The sequence below is a fragment of the Macaca thibetana genome, chromosome 10, assembly GCF_024542745.1.
Source record: "Macaca thibetana thibetana isolate TM-01 chromosome 10, ASM2454274v1, whole genome shotgun sequence".
NCBI lineage: Eukaryota > Metazoa > Chordata > Mammalia > Primates > Cercopithecidae > Macaca > Macaca thibetana.
In genome coordinates, this window is record NC_065587.1 from 68,121,396 (window position 1) to 68,140,445 (window position 19,050).

The 19,050-nt window shown below is 41.8% G+C and overlaps 1 protein-coding gene across 7 annotated transcripts in view; it reads right to left on the minus strand.

Annotated features, from left to right (window-relative positions):
* Positions 1-239: 239 nt before the first annotated feature.
* Positions 240-19,050, minus strand: part of TPX2 (TPX2 microtubule nucleation factor) — a 61,640-nt gene continuing 42,829 nt past the window's right edge. For all 7 annotated transcript variants that reach the window (XM_050807064.1, XM_050807060.1, XM_050807065.1 and 4 more), the window contains 7 exons: positions 17,769-17,985; positions 9,618-9,713; positions 8,435-8,611; positions 7,904-8,050; positions 4,810-4,921; positions 3,773-3,960; positions 240-1,074 (listed from right to left, as the gene is read on the minus strand). In XM_050807064.1, the coding sequence (XP_050663021.1) occupies positions 964-1,074; positions 3,773-3,960; positions 4,810-4,921; positions 7,904-8,050; positions 8,435-8,611; positions 9,618-9,713; positions 17,769-17,985 (1,048 nt within the window). In that variant the 3' untranslated portion in view covers positions 240-963. The remainder of the gene's footprint in view (positions 1,075-3,772; positions 3,961-4,809; positions 4,922-7,903; positions 8,051-8,434; positions 8,612-9,617; positions 9,714-17,768; positions 17,986-19,050) is intronic.

Below are 19,050 nucleotides of genomic sequence, written 5' to 3' on the forward strand. Positions count from 1 at the left end.
TACAGTCTGTGTGAAGGCATAACATACATGATTAAGTGGTTACTGAGAGAGAGTTAACAGAATATGGAGATATTCTGACATAAGACAGAAAAAAACTACAAAGTACTTTCCTTTAAGGACATAGCCTGTGCTTTTAAAAAAAGTTCCTGGACCCACCTCTCAAACTACCCATTTCCCAAATAAGATGTGACCTCCAAAGGGGCTCAACAGATTTAAAAACATCAAATAACACAATCAGGGAGGGAAGACAAAACATTTATTCCAGGCTAGGTCTTAAAATGCACACTGTACTGGTTCCCTGTTCTTATCAGCACCAATAAGGAGAGAACATGCCTTAACGGCAGCCCCACCCAGAGCCTGCTGCATGGCTGCTGTGAGGCTCCCCATGAGTCCACGCAGTCTTCTTCCTCACTGGTGCAGCTGGTGAGGTTTTCTACCCTCACAGCAAAGGGATGCTTAACTATAAATTCACTGTATGCAGGGAAGAGGACAGAATCTGATGTATTGATTGTTCCTCATCTAAACCATGACTTAATCCCTATCTTAGGATTTAACTATCTTTATTTTCTGGTTAAAATTAAAAAAAAAAAAAAAAAGTGGGGGGAGGGGGAGAATGGTAAGGGACAATAGCAATAGGGATTACACTGTGCTGACACAGAGACTAAATTCTAATCAGAGTGAAGACCCATATAAAGGGCCAGCTGATAGTTTACAGGAAGTAACTACATGGAGTCTAATCGAGACATACATGCGTTATGTCTCATTAGCCTTAGTAATGAAAAAGAAAACAATTCTCAACAAAACTGGAGTCCACAGTTGTCAAGTATGCTTTCTCAGGCATGGGTAGCTAAAAGTCTGGAGAAATGGGTTCTCTCCATGCCCAGTAACAAAGCAAGATGGTCTCAGGTTTGATATTAAGAGCAGGTCCCATTGTCAGGCGGTGTCCGCAGCTCACAGCTGAGTTCAGCAGTGGAATCGAGTGGAGAATTTGGGAGATACAGGCACAGTCAGAGGCTGGTCACTTGACTTTATCTCCAGACCCTGGTACTTGCGTATTGGATTTGCCTTATGCACCTGCAAAGTAAGGAAAATAAAGTTTAAATAAAGTTACCAGTGAGAGGGATGTCAGAGAACTATTCTTACAATTGCTTTTATTTTTTTCTTTTTGAGAAAATGTTGTAGAGCTGTATAGATACCAGTCACTAGTTTAAGGTGTGGGGAGTGGGGCCTGGGGGGCAGCACAGTATGACGGAAAAGTGCAGGTGCTCTGGAGCCCAGTTTCTATTCGGGTCTCCATAGGGTTCCCCAGCTTTCCTTCAGGCCATGCAGTCTCCTCAAGTCCCTCAGCTTTCACTACAGAATGTCAAACCTATGTCCTATGTGATCTACTAGGGTATAATAGGGCTGTACTCAAGTATAGCAGAGAAGTTACAAGCTAAGAATTTCCCAGAATACAGTCTTAAGTTTGCAGACTAAATAGTCATCAAAAGCCTGAATCCTGGGGAAAAAAACAAAATAAAACACAACATCCATACCAGGAAGGGTGGCTAAAGAAGGCATGGTCCCATCCATCCTTTAGGGTAGTCTAAAATCAATCCTAAATCAAGCCAGATTAGTACAGAGTTAACCAGCATTGACTGAATCGTGCTTTAGAATGTTGCCATCCACTATGTTGAGAATTGCTGCAAGAAACAGTTCTATAATGGGGACAAACACAAGAGGCAGGTACCAAGTGCTAAAGAAAAATCAAAGTTGAGGCCAGAAAAAAAAAAGCTGATTGTATGAGTGTATATAGAGTGGGGATTATACTATTTTCTCATTCACTCAGCAAATGGTAGTCTAGATTTTGCCAAGAGGCTAGTCTCCTGAATAGTGTGTCCGTGGAACCTTCCTATGGGCATAATCACCTATGCCAATAGCTGTTTCAACTGCTAGCCTAGCATTTTATTTATTTATTTAAAATACAGATGGGACCTTGCTATGTTGCCCAAGCTTTTCTTGAACTCCTGGGCTCATGCAATCCTCCCACCTTGGCCTCCCAGAGTGTAAGAATTACAGGTGTAAGCTGCCACACCCAGCCATAGTACAGCACCTTCAGACAAAACCTCAACAACTTACACATTTCTTTTTTTCTTTTCTTTTTTTTTTTTTTTTTTGAGACAGTCTTGCTCTGTCACCCCCAAGCTGGACTGCAGTGGCGCGACTGGCTTACTGCAACCTCCACCTCCCAGGTTCAAGCAATTCTCCTGCCTCAGCCTCCCGAGGAGCTGGGATTACAGGTGCGCGCCACCACGCCCGGCTAATTTTTGTATTTTTAGTAGAGTCCGAGTTTCGCCATGTTGGCCAGGCTGGTCTCCAACTCCTGACCTCAAGTGATCCACCCGCCTGGGCCTCCCAAAGTGCTGGGATTACAGGTGTGAGCCACTATTCCTGGCCTTCTTTCTTTTTAATTGACAGATAACACTGTATATTTTTATTGTGTACTGCTGATTTTTTTTTTTTTTTTTTTTTTTGAGACGGAGTCTCGCTCTGTCGCCCAGACTGGAGTGCAGTGGCCGGATCTCAGCTCACTGCAAGCTCTGCCTCCCGGGTTTACGCTATTCTCCTGCCTCAGCCTCCCGAGTAGCTGGGACTACAGGCGCCAGCCACCTCGCCCGGCTAGTTTTTTGTATTTTTTAGTAGAGACGGGGTTTCACCGTGTTAGCCAGGATGGTCTCGATCTCCTGACCTCGTGATCCGCCCGTCTCAGCCTCCCAAAGTGCTGGGATTACAGGCTTGAGCCACCGCGCCCGGCCGTACTGATATTTTTAAGTATACATACATTATGGAATGGTTACTATGTGAGATAATGCATTATGTTAATTAGCAAGATGCTAATTAACATTGTAGTGTGAGCACACAACATCTACTTTCTTTACATTTTTCAAGAATACAATATATCATTAATTACAGTCACCTTGTTATATGATAGCTCTCTTGAAATTTACTCCTTCCATCTAAGTGTAACTAAGTAACCTTTTACCAATATCTCCCCATGACCCTTTCTTTTTTTATTTATCGTATGAAGTTCCATCTAAAACTCTCTGCTTCCTCATTAACACAGTTAACACAACTTGCTGCCCTCCTAACAGAGTCGTCCTTAATGCGGAGTTCAGGCTTCTTTTTGGACAACCAATATCTAAATAATTATGTTAGTGGAGGACTACCTGGAGCGATGAACACTGTAACTCCAAGGAGTTTGGGCCAAGTATTAAAACAAAAATACAGTTGCCATTTAATTCCCATGTCCTTCCCTATGTATTCTTGTCTAATTACAAAACTCAGCGGTGCTTCTTAACCCCAGAGGAAATTATAAGTTACATAAATAAAATAAACAAATAAATAAAAAAACAGTCCTAGGAAAGGCATCACTGTACATGGTTATACCACATGTTGTCCTCCTTATGAAAACTTCTGGAAGAAATTCTGTTTAAAAATTCACTATCAAAGGGATAAATGTATTTTTTGAACAATTGTCTTATGTCTCATGAACACTGTGAGTTTTGTAACTGACAGGTTGGTTCCTAAAAAGAGCCAAAATTACAGCTCCTACGTTAGCTTCATTCACAACTCAACTTCATCACCACCCTCAGTTTGTGCAGTTCCCCCTTTCACTCATTGTCTTTGGTACAGCCTTGCGGGCTACCTTAGATCCTGTCTGGAACAAGGTAAGGTACAGGTAAAACAAAACAGAGGCATGTCTGTGTTTGTCAGTGCTCATGCTCCCAGTTACCAGTTCTCTCCGTAGCCTGGCCAGCTCCTCCTTTTTCTGCTCTTCCTCCTGTTGTCTGGCCTCCTCCAACTGCTGGGCTTTCTGGGCTTCTACCTCAGCCATTCTCTTCTCCAGCTCCTGCCGCTCCTTGGCTCTCTTCTCAGTAGCCAGCTGAAAAGGTTCCTGAACTAGAGAACCAGAAAGGCCCTCTAAGTACAGAAACAGAAAAAATATTGGTGCATAAGCAGGACTTGCATAAACCTACGCCCCCTGGAATGAGCAAGTGGCACAGACATGCACACTAACAAGAAGACTGTGCTCTAAACAAGCCCCACTGGGAGAAAGGTAGAGCAAACCACATACAAAAAGTTTTAGAATTTTAAGACTTCAAAGGGCCCCTGGAAATCATCTAGTGTAATTGGGAAACAAGCAAAGAGATAAAGTAACTTGCACAAAACTACATAGTGATTGATTTTGAGGCAGACATAGGAGAAAGAGCCCAATATTCTTTTTGTCCCTTTTTGGAATGATTTTTTTGAAAAAGAGATGGGGTCTTGCTATGTTGCCCATGCTGGTCTCAAATCCCTGGGCTCAAGTGATCCTCCCGCCTGGGCCTCCCAAAGTGCTAGGACTACAGGCATGAGCCACCACACCTGGTGGAATCCCAATATTCTAGCACACTACCCAGTGTTTAAGGAATCAAATGTTTTATATCTAAAATTTGCTTCAGGGTGAATTCCAGAAAGCCATACTGGCTCTCCCTCCCTCATTTACTTGTTTCTCTATGGGTGGGGAAAACCTATCATTGTTGTTGAAATGCCAGCTGCTTCTGCCAAGGTTCATGTTAAATGAATCTGGCCCTAATACATCCTGCAACTCAACATAGCTGCTGGGTTCAATAAAGGCAAAAAACTGGGTCTAGGGGAAGAAAAGCTACCATCTGCTAAAGTCAAATGCTTCTAGTTGACACAGCATTGTACCGACACACTGAATCCCAGCATCCCACTGGGAAGTCTGACAATTCTGCCCCAATCCCATCAGAGTACATATAATACTACCAGCAACTGATTTCTTCTCTTTTTTGGGAACAAAGGGCTCCTGAGAGATGACCGTGTTTGGACGAGCCTTGAAGCAAGCTGCTTCTTTCTGCTGTCTCAGTTCTTCTTCCAGCTATTAGAGAGAAAGTTGGTCAGATGAGCAATGCCTCAACTTTCTATGACCACTACCTCAATAACTTAAGTTCTAATGTCTGAACTGTTTCATCAATAAAAATAGCAGATTTAATATAAACCCTAGTAAAAATCTCTCACACAAACTTTATAATGAACAGATCAGTCTGACAACATTTGAACTCACTGAGAACTAGAAAGTATTTTTAAGATACTTTTAAGATTCCCGGCCGGGCGCGGTGGCTCAAGCCTGTAATCCCAGCACTTTGGGAGGCCGAGGCGGGTGGATCACGAGGTCAGGAGATCGAGACCATCCTGGCTAACATGGTGAAACCCCGTCTCTACTAAAAATACAAAAAACTAGCCGGGCGTGGTGGTGGGCGCCTGTAGTCCCAGCTACTCGGGAGGCGGAGGCGGGAGAATGGCGTGAACCCAGGAGGCGGAGCTTGCAGTGAGCCGAGATCGCGCCACTGCACTCCAGCCTGGGCAACACAGCGAGACTCCGTCTCAAAAAAAAAAAAAAAAGATTCCCAAGTTTGCATTTTCAACATTGAAGTTTACTTTTAAATTAAAAAAAAAAAAAGATTCCCAACAATAAATGTTTGAGATTCTTGACATGCTAATGACCCTAATCAGATCATTACACATTATATGTATTGAAACATCACTATGTATCCCAAGAATATGTACCACTATTATTTGTCAATTAAAAAAATAAAAAGTTTTAAAGTTACTTTTAAGACCAGACATCATGAAAATAAACAACTAGACATTTTCTGCCTTCACACATGATTCATTAGGAACTATACAGTATCACCTATAAAGTATTCTTCCCACCTCCAAAAAAAAATCTAACCAGAATTGAATCAAGCCTCTAGATCTTACTACTCATTTATAGGAAATACAAGCAACAGAGGAACATGTTAAACAACTGTGTGGGAATGCAATCAGCAAAATCCAGATTGTGGAAAATTTACAGTACAAACAATCCAGTTTATTCAACAAATAAAATGCAAAGAGAGGAGCCTATAGATTGAAAGAAGATTCAGAGATTTAGCAAAGACACTATGTAGACCTATATATGGATATTGATTTTAACAATTCAACTGTTTAAAAAGTAATGAGAAATGTGCAGATATTTGATTACTTTTAATCTTTTTAAATGTGAGAATATTATTGTGGTTATAAGTCCTTATATTTTAAATATATACACTGAAGTATTTTTGGATGAAAAGGGATGTTACAGAGAATTTGTTTCAAAGTAATCTTATATAGGTAGAAGTATCCAGCGTAGGGATAAGTGGGTAGAAGTAGGGATGAAATAAGACTTTTCATGTTTTGATCATTATAGAACCAGGTGATGGGTTCATGAAAATTCATTATACTATTCACTCTACTTTTATATTTCTGAAAAGCTTTTTAAAACAATAGTTTTTGTTATTGTTATTTGCAGAAAATGCCCTACACAAACATTCTGTGTCTTGGTCATTGAGAAGGGGAAATTCACTATTTCCAAGGCAACAGTCCTAAGGTTCCTAGAGAACCACACCAACAGGGGACCAACTTTCAGTCATGAAAGCCATTACATCTCTCGGGCTTCAGGACGGGTAATTCCTACAAACCAACCACAGCCTAGAGCTCCTTTTGGAAAGAGTCCAGGATTAATGATGACATAAAAATCCCAATAAACTTAGAAATTCAGGGGAAACTTTTTCCAGCCGGATAGAATTAGATCCCAATTAAATCAGCAAATAAGCAATTAATTGTTTTAAATCACCTGTCATTTATAAAGAGCAAATAACACATCATGCTGAGAAAACAGCATTGTACATTGACAACTATTCTCCCTTACTGTTTCTTACCAGTGCACCAACAGAAAGAAATAAACACAATGAATGAGTCTAATAGATGAAATAGATAAGATCTTAAAGAGACTCCCGACTCCAGAAAAGCTGGTCGGTTCCCACATTCCCCGGGTGATCACTTGGAGCAGGGACGTTCCCAGGTGATCACTTGAAGCAGGGGTCAGCAAACTCTGGCCTACAGGCCAGATCCAGCTCGCAACCTGTTTTAGGACAGCCCTTGAGCTAAGAATGTTTTTTATATTTTTTAAGAGTTGGCTGGGCACAGTGGCTCATGCTTGTACTCTCAGCACTTTGGGAGGCCAAGGCGGGCAGATCACTTGAGATCAGGAGTTGGAGACCAGCCTGGTCAACATGGCAAAACCCTGTCTCTATTAAAAATACAAAAATTAGCCAGGTGTGGTGGCACGCGCCTGTAATCCCAGCTACTTGGGAGGCTTAGGTGGCAGAATCACTTGAACCTGGGAGACGGAGGTTGCAGTGAGCTGAGATCGCACCACTGCACTCCAGCCTGGGTAACAGAACGAGACTGTCTCAAAACAAACAAATAAAAAAAGAGTTGAAAACGTAGCTGGCGTGGTGGCTCACATCTGTAATCCCAGCACTTTGGGAGGCCAAGGCAGGCAGATCACGAGGTCAGGAAATTAAGACCATCCTGGCTAACACGGTGAAACCCTATCTCTACTAAAAATACAAAAAAATTAGCCAGGCGTGGTGGTGGGCGCCTGTAGTCCCAGCTACTCAGGAGGCTGAGGCAGGAGACTGGCGTGAATCCAGGAGGCGGAGCTTGCAGTGAGCCTAGATCACGCCACTGTACTCCAGCCTGGGCAACAGAGCAAGACTCCGTTTCAAAAAACAACAACAAAAATGTGTGCGTGTACACACACACACACACACACACACACACACACACAAAAACATGAGAGACCTTATGTAATCTTCAAAACCTAAAATATTTCCTATCTGGCCCTTTACAGAAATAATGTACTGACCCCTGATTTACAGTGAGAGCCCCTGAAACAATCTAGTATGTCAACCCAGGTGATTTCAGTGTGGTGAGTCTGCCTGTCCAATCAATCAACCAAGCAATTAACGTTTTGGCTGCTCTCCCCATCCCCTACCTGGTGCTTCCAAGTTTGTGCCTTCAGAGCACCTCTTCTGTCAGTCTCCAAGCAGAACGGTTCAATCTGGGTCACATTCTTTACCTTCTTCTCTGGCAGATTAATGGTGTCAAAATGAGGCAAGGGAAGTGCCTTGAACTTGGGCACCTAACAGAAAAGAAAACATGAGATTTAAGATAAAGACTAGCTGGAAAGCAATAGCTGCTCCAGAATATCTGGATGAATCTGAAAAATAAGGAAGGACAATCAGTTTTCAAAGCAGCATGGTCTAGGAGAAAAGAATAATGGGTTCAAAAGGAAATCCAGGTTTTCCTCCTAATATTGCCTATAACCAGCAGTGTGATCAGAGGCAAGTCACTTAACCTCCTTGTGCCAGAAGGATTATTTAAATTACTTGTCCCATTTATATTTTATAGGGTTCTTAGAAAGATCAAAAGTCAGTGATTTTATAGCTAAAAGTACTATAGAAAGAACTATCTTTGAGGGATCAAAGAACAGTATTATACTACTTGCAGAAATGGAAACACCTACCTCCCCTTTCTGCAGTTCTTTTATTTTCTTCTCCTTCTGTAACTGACGCTCTTTGTCTCGAGAATCAAAGGAGAAAGGGCATATTTCCACAGTTCTTGCCTCTGGGATTTGGGGCTTAAAAGGCACCCCATAATGTGGCACAGGTTGAGCTTTTATCAAGACTGGTTCGTCCTCTTCCTAAGGGAAAAATTGCAGTTTAGAAATAAGACTCCTCACTCTTAACTTCCCCAGAATGTGGAGTCAGAAGACATTATATTAACATGTGGTATTAGTTAAAACAAATCACTGAGCCTCTTAGGTGTCTTAGCTTCCTTTTCTATCCAAGAAGGATGATGACTTAGGTAAGTCATCTACCACCAAGGGCTAACACAATTACTCTTAAAAGATGAAGTTTTCCACAGGAATGTTGTAAAAACTAAATAAGATCTAACATTATGGATAAAATGAAGATCAGAAGATCGGTCCCAACCAAGCATATACTTTAGTCCCTTTGACCCAGCCTCTAGACTTCATTAAAACATGTGACTGGGACTTAATGGTTGCCAAACCCAGAATAGGACCACGTTGTTTGGGTTCAAGCTGGTAACACAAGATTACTGCGTATTTTAGTTTCAAATGAACCTATAAAAAGGCTTATGCTTGCAATCTGCTATAAAATTACCCTAACTCTGGATATTTATAGATAAAATGGAGCTGTAACAAGAAACTGGCCTGATCAATGACAGTTTATATATTACAATTCCATAAACCATCACCATGGTCACGTTTGCAACTCCTGGGTTAATGGAAATAGGACAAGGTGGATGTAATTGCTTAGTATGAATTTTCAAAATCCCTCACTGAATAGTGACAATCTAAGGCAAAATAAAGTGCAACTTTTGATCCATGTTACAAAGAGCAGCTGATTTTCAGTGCTACAGCAGACAAGCCTCCAATGCTTAACTTCTCCTTACTGTTTCCATAAATTGTAACTAGTTATCACTAAGAGCAGAAAATTCATACCCTTACCAATTACTTTGTTCTTGGAGGAACAAAAAAAATGAACAAATGTTCATATCCATTCTTAAAGACAAGTCCAGAAAAGAATGGATGCCTTTGAACTCCATTAAGATTAATAAATGATAAGGCTTAGACTGACTGACTATATAAAGGAAAAAGAACCCCCCTGCTCCCAGGGAATCACCTCATCTTCTTTGGTGGGCATTCGAATTCTGTTCTTCAATGCAAAGGCTGGTGACTTGGGGACAGTGATTGGAAGTACCCTCTTTTCAGGAACACCCTGAAAGGAGTAAGCAACTCAATTAGATATCACAAAACGATCTCCACTAAGCTGTATGAGAAGATTAAATCCTTTTTTCCCCCTTTGGGCAGAGACAGGGTCTCACTATGTTGCCCAGGCTGGTCTCAAACTCCTGGGCTCAGGCAGTCTTCCTGCCTTGGTCTCGCAAAGTACTGGGATTATAGGTGTGAGCCACTGCACCTGCCCTAGAATGATATTTTTGAGTTTTTAAAGTATAATTAATCTAAGCACAGAAAATAAAAGAACACCAAACTGGAAAGAACACCAAATTGTCAACTCTCATATCTCTTTGAGGGTGAATTAAGAGAGAAATTTAATTTTATACATCTCATAATCCTTTTATTTGTTTGTTTGTTTTGAGACAGAGTCTCACCCTGTTGCCCAGCCTGGAGTGCAATGGGGCAATCTCAGCTCACCGTAACTTCTGCCTCCTGGGCTCAAGCCATCCTCCCAACTCAGCCTCCTGAGTAGCTGGGACTACAGGTGCTCACCACTATGCCCGGCTAATTATATTTTGTAGAGATGGGTCTCAAATTCCTGGCCTCAAGCAATCTCCCGCCTTGGCCTCCCAAAGTGTGAGGATTACAGATGTGAACCACTGTACTCAGCCTTATATCTCATAATTCCAACACATTCAACTACTCTGAAGATTTTTCCTTAATGATTTTAAAACACTGCTAACATTTCAAATCGTTGTGGAATAAATGACATGTATCATATTGTGTGCATAATTTAAAACTAATACATTTTAGAGAGTTGTTCCATAGCATTTTTTAATTCGCTCAGAATTGATATTCCATCACAAATCTGGCAATTAATCCTAACTGCAAAATGCTATCTCTTGGCTGCTGTTTTGAATGAAGTGTATGGCCAGATCGATTAAGAACAAAACAAAACCTCAGTAATTTCTTGTTACACTCATGTTCACATCCTGCCCTCATCAGCTCTCTATTCTGCTCTTCCCTAAAGTTTCACTGCCAGACCTACATCAACTATTGCCTGTGCCATTCTGCTAGTCTCCTAATAGTCTTTCAGTTCCGCAACTCATTCTTCCAATTCATTGTCTACATATAGTCCAAATTATTACTCTAAAACATATTTGATCACATCACTTTCTGACTTAAAATTCTTCAGGCCAGTCGCGGTGGCTCACGTCTGTAATCCCAGCACTTTGGGAGGCCGAGGTGGGTGGATCACGAGGTCAGGAGATCAAGACCATCCTGGCTAACATGGTGAAACCCTGTCTCTACTAAAAATACAAAAAAATTAGCCAGGTGTGGTGGTGGGTGCCTGTAGTCCCAGCTACTCGGGAGGCTGAGGCAGGAGAATGGTGTTAACCCAGGAGGCGGAGCTTGCAGTGAGCCAAGATCATGCCACTGCACTCCAGCCTGGGCGACAGAGCGAGACTCTGTCTCAAAACAAACAAACAGACAAACATTAATTCTTTAATGGCTCCTATTGCCTACCTACAACAGCATAACAAATTCCTTGCCATGAAACACAAGGCACTTGCTTGACTCTCACTCATAAATATCTCCTTCATGGCCTCCTTAGTAGTAGCATTAATCTGGTACCCTCCTGACTCTCCTGCCTTACTTCTCACCCCTCCTTACACAACACGTTCCAACCACAAAGAACTACTGGTCTCTCCCCAAATGGTTCCTGTCTCATTACCTTTGCTTGTGCTTTCTCTGTCTGAAATGCCCCAGCTGCTTGAAAGCACCCAACTCATCTTTTCAAGCCTCCACTTTTATAAAGCCTTTCCTCTTTTATAAAGCCTTTCAATAGATCTCTCCACTCCCAGGACCTACAGAACTGACCCCTTTATCCCACTGTATATGGTTTCATCACAGTTCATACAAAACTTAATTGCACTTATTTATTTAGATGTTCATTCCCCCTGCTAGCCTAAGTGCTTCGAGGATGGAGACTATTTTATTCCATCAGTCCCAAGTACCTAACATAGACCTTGGCAAGTATAAAGCATTCAGTAAATGTTTGTTGAATGAATGCAGTAAGAATGAATGAACACATGAGTAATAGAATTTATACCTTGGACTCTAGGAGGATACCTTGGGAGCCTTCTCCTTAATCCCAACAATGCTGCAACCGTTCGAAACATGTGTGGAATGTCTTTCTTGGAGTGGCTTTCAAAGGCACTTTCTGGACCATGCGAGATAGTTGCTCAATCTTTACTATTCATTTAACAAATAGTTTCCACCTCTATTATCTTGGACTACTCAGAAGTTTTAGTTCCAAATAACCTTAGACTAGATTCTAAAAGCAAAATAAAGTTTCAAATACACGTGAAGATTTGTCACCCTGGGAGGGATCCAAAAGGCTCATCTCAGGATTCAAGATGCATGGCTTTTCCAAAATGCTTTGTGCAGTATCACAATCATCAGAAGGGATTTACAGTCTCTCAAGGTGACCACTGGGAATGCTCATTCTGCTGTGAAATTTCTTATATGTTTTCTAAAGAATCATTAGCATAGTGATTCTTTAGAAAATCACTAGAATCATTAGCATAGCGAAATCCAGTATAGTAGCTCTTGTATTCAGAGTGACAAAACTCCAAGAAATGGGTTGTCAAATGATGTTTACCATAAAACAGCAACAACAAAAAATCTGCTCTTCTATAGACATGTGGACACTAGCATCTTGCTTGAATGCGCCAGGGGCAAGTGGAAGAGAGACAAACAGTGAGCAAGGAGCCACGGGTCTGTCTGTTCCAGTCCAGCTCTGCTTCCAATCTGTGTAACCTTGAACACATCAGATACACTTCTAGGCCTCAGGGTTTTTTAATAAAATAAAGTAATTGAAATAAGCAATTGAGGATTCATTTAGTTCTAAAATAATTCCCTCTCTCTGCATTCACCCAACAGAAATGTCTGCATTTTAAAGAGAAGCAATGGAAACCTCTAAAAAGTAGGCCATGAAGGAGATATTTAAGAGTGAGCTCAATCTCTTAATTAGCTGGGGGAAAGGAAAAAATGATTTATGAAAATTGTCTTTGCAGCAACTATCCACTCACATCCCATCCTCCCTCACATCAAAGTTAACTAGGGGTTCAATTAGAAATAATGAATAATGGGTTTCCAGAAACAGAGAAGGTTTCTTTTCTTTTCTTTTTTTTTAAATTGCTGTTTTAAGTTTTTTAAATTATAAGCTCCTTGAGGACTGGAATATTGTCATTTGCATTCTTTTGTCTTCCCATATTACCTACTAGAAGACCCAGTAGTATCTGTTCAATGAACATATGTTGGTTAATACTACCATATTTACTCATTTACACATCTATCTGCTCTACCAGACTATGAAAGCTTTGAGGACAAGGGCAGTGTCTTGTATCATCTTTGAATTCCTAATGTCTAACACAAATTAGAAACACAGGCTGGTGCCTGTCAGCTTGTACTATTACTCACTCAGTTATCCGATATCAGAGTTCTTGTACTATGGTGGTCACTATGCTAGGGACTGGAGATACAGAGTGAATAATACAGATATACATGGTCCCTGTTCTCAGGGAGCTCACATTCTAATGGAGGTAAGAGACAGTGAAGAAGTAACAAATCAAATACTTCCAAATTTTCACAAGTGCTCTAAAGAAACCCAGCAGAATATAGAGCTAATGGTTATTAGAGGGATGCTCCCTCAATGAAGGGGAAGGTATCTCTAAAGAGGTGATACGTGGTTAGAATGGGCCAATGTTGGTGGACAGATGATGCATTTAGGAAAAGCAGCCAGGACTGGGGATGGGTATATTGAGGTGAATACTTCTCCCTAAGACAGGATATGCCCCCCAGGTACCCTGGAACAGGATCTCAGGCCTGTCCCAGGGCAGTTAGGAAACTACTCTGAAGCAATGTTATTTTGGGAAGTATATATATTTAAAAAAAGACTGCTGGCCTCCCCAAGTCATCCCTAAAGTATCTCTGCTAAAATTACTCACTGGCCTCACTGACACCACATCCACCTCCGTGGTGCCCCGGCTGCCCAATAGTCAGTACTAAGTTCACATTTCACACCCTCGTGCTCAAGGCTTTGTCACTCCACCTCTGCCCCAGGAGCCGTTTTCTCATTTCTGCCTCACTTGGGCCCACTGTTGCCCAAGCCCATCTTTTATCAACCCTATTTATTGTCCCCTTGCCACTTATCAACCACAAGTGGAAGTGCACAGGAAACACTGCAAGGACACACGAAACAGCTTCAGCACTGGGGGGACATGGATGGGGAACAACAGCATCAGACAGATAAGCTGCATCAGGCTCTGGAAAGTGGGCTCTTAAATTCTGCTGTAAAAGTTCAAGACTAGAAGTTCGAAGACTCTGTTTTGTTTTGTTTTGTTTTGTTTTTTGAGACAGAGTCTCACTCTGTTGCCCAGGCTGGAGTGCAGCAGTGCAATCTCAGCTCACTGCAACTTCCACCTCCTGGGTTCATGCAATTCTCCTGCCTCAGCCTCCCGAGTAGCTAGGAGTACAGGCGCCCACCACCACGCCCTGGTTAATTTTTTTGTATTTTTGGCCAGGCGCGGTGGCTCAAGCCTGTAATCCCAGCACTTTGGGAGGCCGAGACCGGCGGATCACGAGGTCAGGAGATCGAGACCATCCTGGATAACCCAGTGAAACCCCGTCTCTACTAAAAAATACAAAAAACTAGCCGGGTGAGGCGGTGGGCGCCTGTAGTCCCAGCTACTCGGGAGGCTGAGGCAGGAGAATGGCGTGAACCCGGGAGGCGGAGCTTGCAGTGAGCTGAGATCCGGCCACTGCACTCCAGCCTGGGCGACAGACCGAGACTCCGTCTCAAAAAAAAAAAAAAAAAAAAAAAAAAAAAAAAAAAAAATTTTGTATTTTTAATAGAGACGGGGTTTCACCATGTTAGACAGGCTGGTCTCCAACTCCTGACCTCAGGTGATCAGCCCACCTTGGCCTCCCAAAGTGTTGGGATTACAGGTGTAAGCCACCACGTCTGGTCGACTTACTCTCTTTTAAATGTTTCCATGGGCAAGCTACATTCCCCTGTGAAAGGAAAATAAATCTCGGGACCCCAAATCAAAAGTGGTGGTGTGCCTGTAGTCCCAGCTACTCGGGAGGCTGAGGCAGGAGAATCACTTGAACCTGGGAAGCAGAGGTTGCAGTGAGCCGAGATTACATCACTACACTTCTGCACTCTAGCCTGGGCAACACAGTGACATTGTCTCAAAAAAAAACAAAAAAAAAAACAAAAAAAAAAAAACAGTAGTTCAGGTGTGACTGATGCTATGAGAAAGGATCTTAGGTGAGTTGTAGACTTTTTTTTTTTTTAAATAAGCACATGTTTCCTAAGAACCTTCTATTTTAAAAGGTAACCTCTATTTTTATATAACAGCATGGGCTCTGGAATCATATCACCTAAGATTCATATGCTAGTTCTGCCGCTCACTAGTTTGTGATCTTGAGCAAGTTATTTAACCTCTATGTTTCCTAACTTTAAAATGGATTGATAAAGTACCCACAGTGCTTACCTCATAGGGTTGTTGTGAGAATTAAGTGCATTATTACATAAATGTAAAGAGCTTAGAATAAAGACCTGGCATATAATAAGCATTATATAAGTATTAGCTATTATTGCTGTGTTATTTGTGGCAAAAGGTACTGGTTTTCCATTTATATATTTATTTAAAAGTTCCCTTTAAATTTACGTTAGGTCACAAAGTGAGTTGATTTTTAAAATAATAATATTGGTATGTAACGTACAAGGATATAGGACAAACTGAGAGAGTGGTATATAAATAAAAACAAAAACTTAGGTAAGTGGAAAAGCTAGGAGCTTGGAGGAAAATATGTTATTAAAAGCCAGGTGCCGGCCAGGAACAGTGGCTCACGCCTGTAATCCCAGCACTTTGGGAAGCCAAGGCAGGTGGATCACCTGAGGTCACGAGTTAAGAGATCAGCCTGGTTAACATGGTGAAACCCCATCTCTACTATAAATACAAAAATTAGCCGGGCGTGGTGGCGTGCGCCTGTAATCCCAACTACTCAGGAGGCTAAGGCAGGAGAATCACTTAAACTCAGGAGGCAGAGGTTGCCGTGAGCCGAGATCACGCCATTGCACTCCAGCCTCGACAAGAAGAGCTAAACTTCATCTCAAAAAAACAAAACAAAAAATCAAAAGCAAGGTGCCAAAAAAGTGTTATAAAAACCCTGAAGAAATAATTTCTCTTATCTGGGCCTCCATTTTCTAGTATGTAAAATTAAACGTTGAGCCCTTCTGGCTCTAGAACTCTGAGGCTTGCATATAACCTCCTTTTCCCTTGTTGTATTCACAACACTGTTTCCTCAATGGGTAAAGACAAAGAAGGCACAGCCCTTAGAGATTAATTACTTGGGTGGGGGAAGATTTCTTAAAAGTTTATTGTAACAGAGTTTGGCATATAGTACATGTGCTTCATGGCAGGGGGAAAAAAGCATTGTGAACAGAAGAGAGATCTCATGCAAAAAGCCCTCAATTAAAAGTAGGTATCAGGGAGAAGAACCATTTCTTTTTTTTTTTTTTTTGAGACGGAGTTTTGCTCTGTAGCCCGGGCTGGAGTGCAGTGGCCGGATCTCAGCTCACTGCAAGCTCCGCCTCCCGGGTTTACGCCATTCTCCTGCCTCAGCCTCCCGAGTAGCTGGGACTACAGGCGCCCGCCACCTCGCCCGGCTAGTTTTTGTATTTTTAGTAGAGACGGGGTTTCACCGTGTTAGCCAGGATGGTCTCGATCTCCTGACCTCGTGATCCACCCGTCTCGGCCTCCCAAAGTGCTGGGATTACAGGCTTGAGCCACCGCGCCCGGCTGAGAAGAACCATTTCTAAGCCTAATCATGACTTTTGTAAAGCCTGGAAAATATAACTTCAAGTTGCTTCTGATTTAGTGCTAAGAAAATACAACAAACAAAACTAGGTACTCAGTCAAAGGTAATACATTGGTGCAGTTTCCCCTAAAAGCATGGTGACTCTAAAACAAGCAAAAAGCAAGAAGACAGGAAAACAGTGCTTCCAGAGTAATCCTGGACCTGCATCAATCCAAGCAATCCAAACCACTGGCGGTGGGTGAGGTCCCCATCTGCACTGAAATGTAACTAAAAGCCGCTTTCACATTTATGCAGGTGCCTAACTCCATTGCTTATTCTGTGACTGTAGCCTTGCTTCCTGATTGCACATTTTCTCTAAAATTGTGGTTGTGAGTGTATTATCAAACTACAACCCACTTCTCTGAAACAGTTTCCAGTGGCTCTTGATAAACTTTTCTCCGGCTTAACTGACCCACTAACAGCTCCCAGTAGAAGCTTCATGTTTCCCAACATCAGGCTTTTTATCATGTAATTCCTACTGCCTGGAATGTTCTGCCAATCCAGTCCATTTGCATTTCTGCAAGTCAAAATTCTATCATATAATGGAGAGGCAATATAAGGAAGTATTAGGATCACAGACTCTAGCTAGAGTGTCTGAACTCTTACTTGCTCCACCATGTACTAGCTGAGTGCTCTAGGAATATTACATAACCTCTGTGTGCCTCAGTTACTTCCTCTAAAACAGGTGATAAAGTAACCCACTGAAAGGGGTTGTTGTCAAAACTAATGGGCTAATATATGAAAAGGGCTTAGAGCAGTCCTGGCACATAGTAAAACTGTCATCTATTATGGTAACAATAGCAACCCAATGACAATAACTATTACTACATATTGTCAAGGCTCAGGTCAAATGGTGCCTCTCTACAAAGCACACCCTGAACTTTCTATCTGGAAGAAACCATTTTCTCCTCTGAATTCCTATTTTAACTGTCATCTCTCTCAGAACACTTCTGTCTATTTTCTATTATTCACACATATATTATCTCCCATACCAGACTTTGAGCTAACTAAGAGCAAAATCCACCTCTGATAAGTCTCTTTATCACCTACAGTTCCTAATATGATGCCCTGCTTATAATATCAACCCAAACTTTTGTGTGAATGGGTGGATATTTAGTCATGAGCAGGACACTTCTGCCAACACGCATAGCCTCAACCTTACCACAACATCTTCCAAAATTTTAGTAGGGCAAGGTCTGGAATGAAATTCAAAGTGTTCATCCTCTGATTTCTTCTTTGATTCTCGCTCCTGGATTCTTTTCTCAATTTCCAAATCAAAGCCAATAGGCTCAGTGGGTGGTTTCACAGGTGGTTTCTTGGGCAAGATGGGCCCACCTTCAAGTATTCTGGGATCAAGTTCACGTGCTTTGAATTTGTATCTGTAAGGTAAAAATTTAAATAACCACAAAAAAAATTTTAATAAAATAAAAACTTCACAAACAAAGTGAGCCAACCACAAAGAATAGTAATCATTAAAATTATGCTCCCATTGACTGGACAACAGAATAAAATAAATAAAAATGAAAAACAATTGGCCGGGCACAGTGGCTCATGCCTGTAATCCCAGCACTTTGGGAAGCCAAGGCAGACGGATAACTTTAGATCAGGAGTTCAAGACCAGCCTGGCCAACATAGTGAAACCCCATCTCTACTAAAAATACAAAAATTAGCCAGGCATGGTGGCGCACACCTGTAATCCCAGCTACTAGGGAGGCTGAGGCAGGAGAATCTCTTGAACTCGGGAGGCAGAGGTTGCAGCAAGCTAAGAGGCACCATTGCACTCCAGCCTGGGCAACAAGAGCAAAACTCCATCTCAAAATAAATAAATAAATAAATTAATAATAATAAAAGAATAAAAGAAAAAATGATTACCCATCACACACAGTAAAATTTCAACTCTCCACAACACTATCTTTACCTCTAGAAGAAAGAATAAATGAGACAGTCCTAACATCCCTACCACTTAAGAATTGAGGCTTCATTTCACAGAAGAAGCTCCCCTCCTCAAAAGCAGCACAAAAAGGAATGGAAGAAGGATATAGGAAATAAACTCCAACGCTATGAACCACACTAAGTTTCCATTTCCCTCCACTAGTAATAGCTGTAACAATACCTTGAGGAGTCACAAAAGGGTGGGATCTACCTAACCTAACCTTAGAGGGCACTCCTTAATTGAAATCCTAAGTAAGTTCTTCTACTCCAACCTCTGGATTCGATTTTGTGCGGGGGGGGTGTGTGTGTGTGTGTGTGTGTGTGTGTGTGTGTGTGTGTGACAGTCTCGCTTTGTCACCCAGGCTAGAGCGTAGTAGCGTGATCTTGGCACACTGAAGCATTGTCCTCCTGGGTTCAGGCTGCCCCGTAGTAGGTGGGACTACAGATGTGTGCCACCATGCCCAGCTAATTTTTTTTGTATTTTTTGTAGAGACGTGGTTTCACCATGTTGC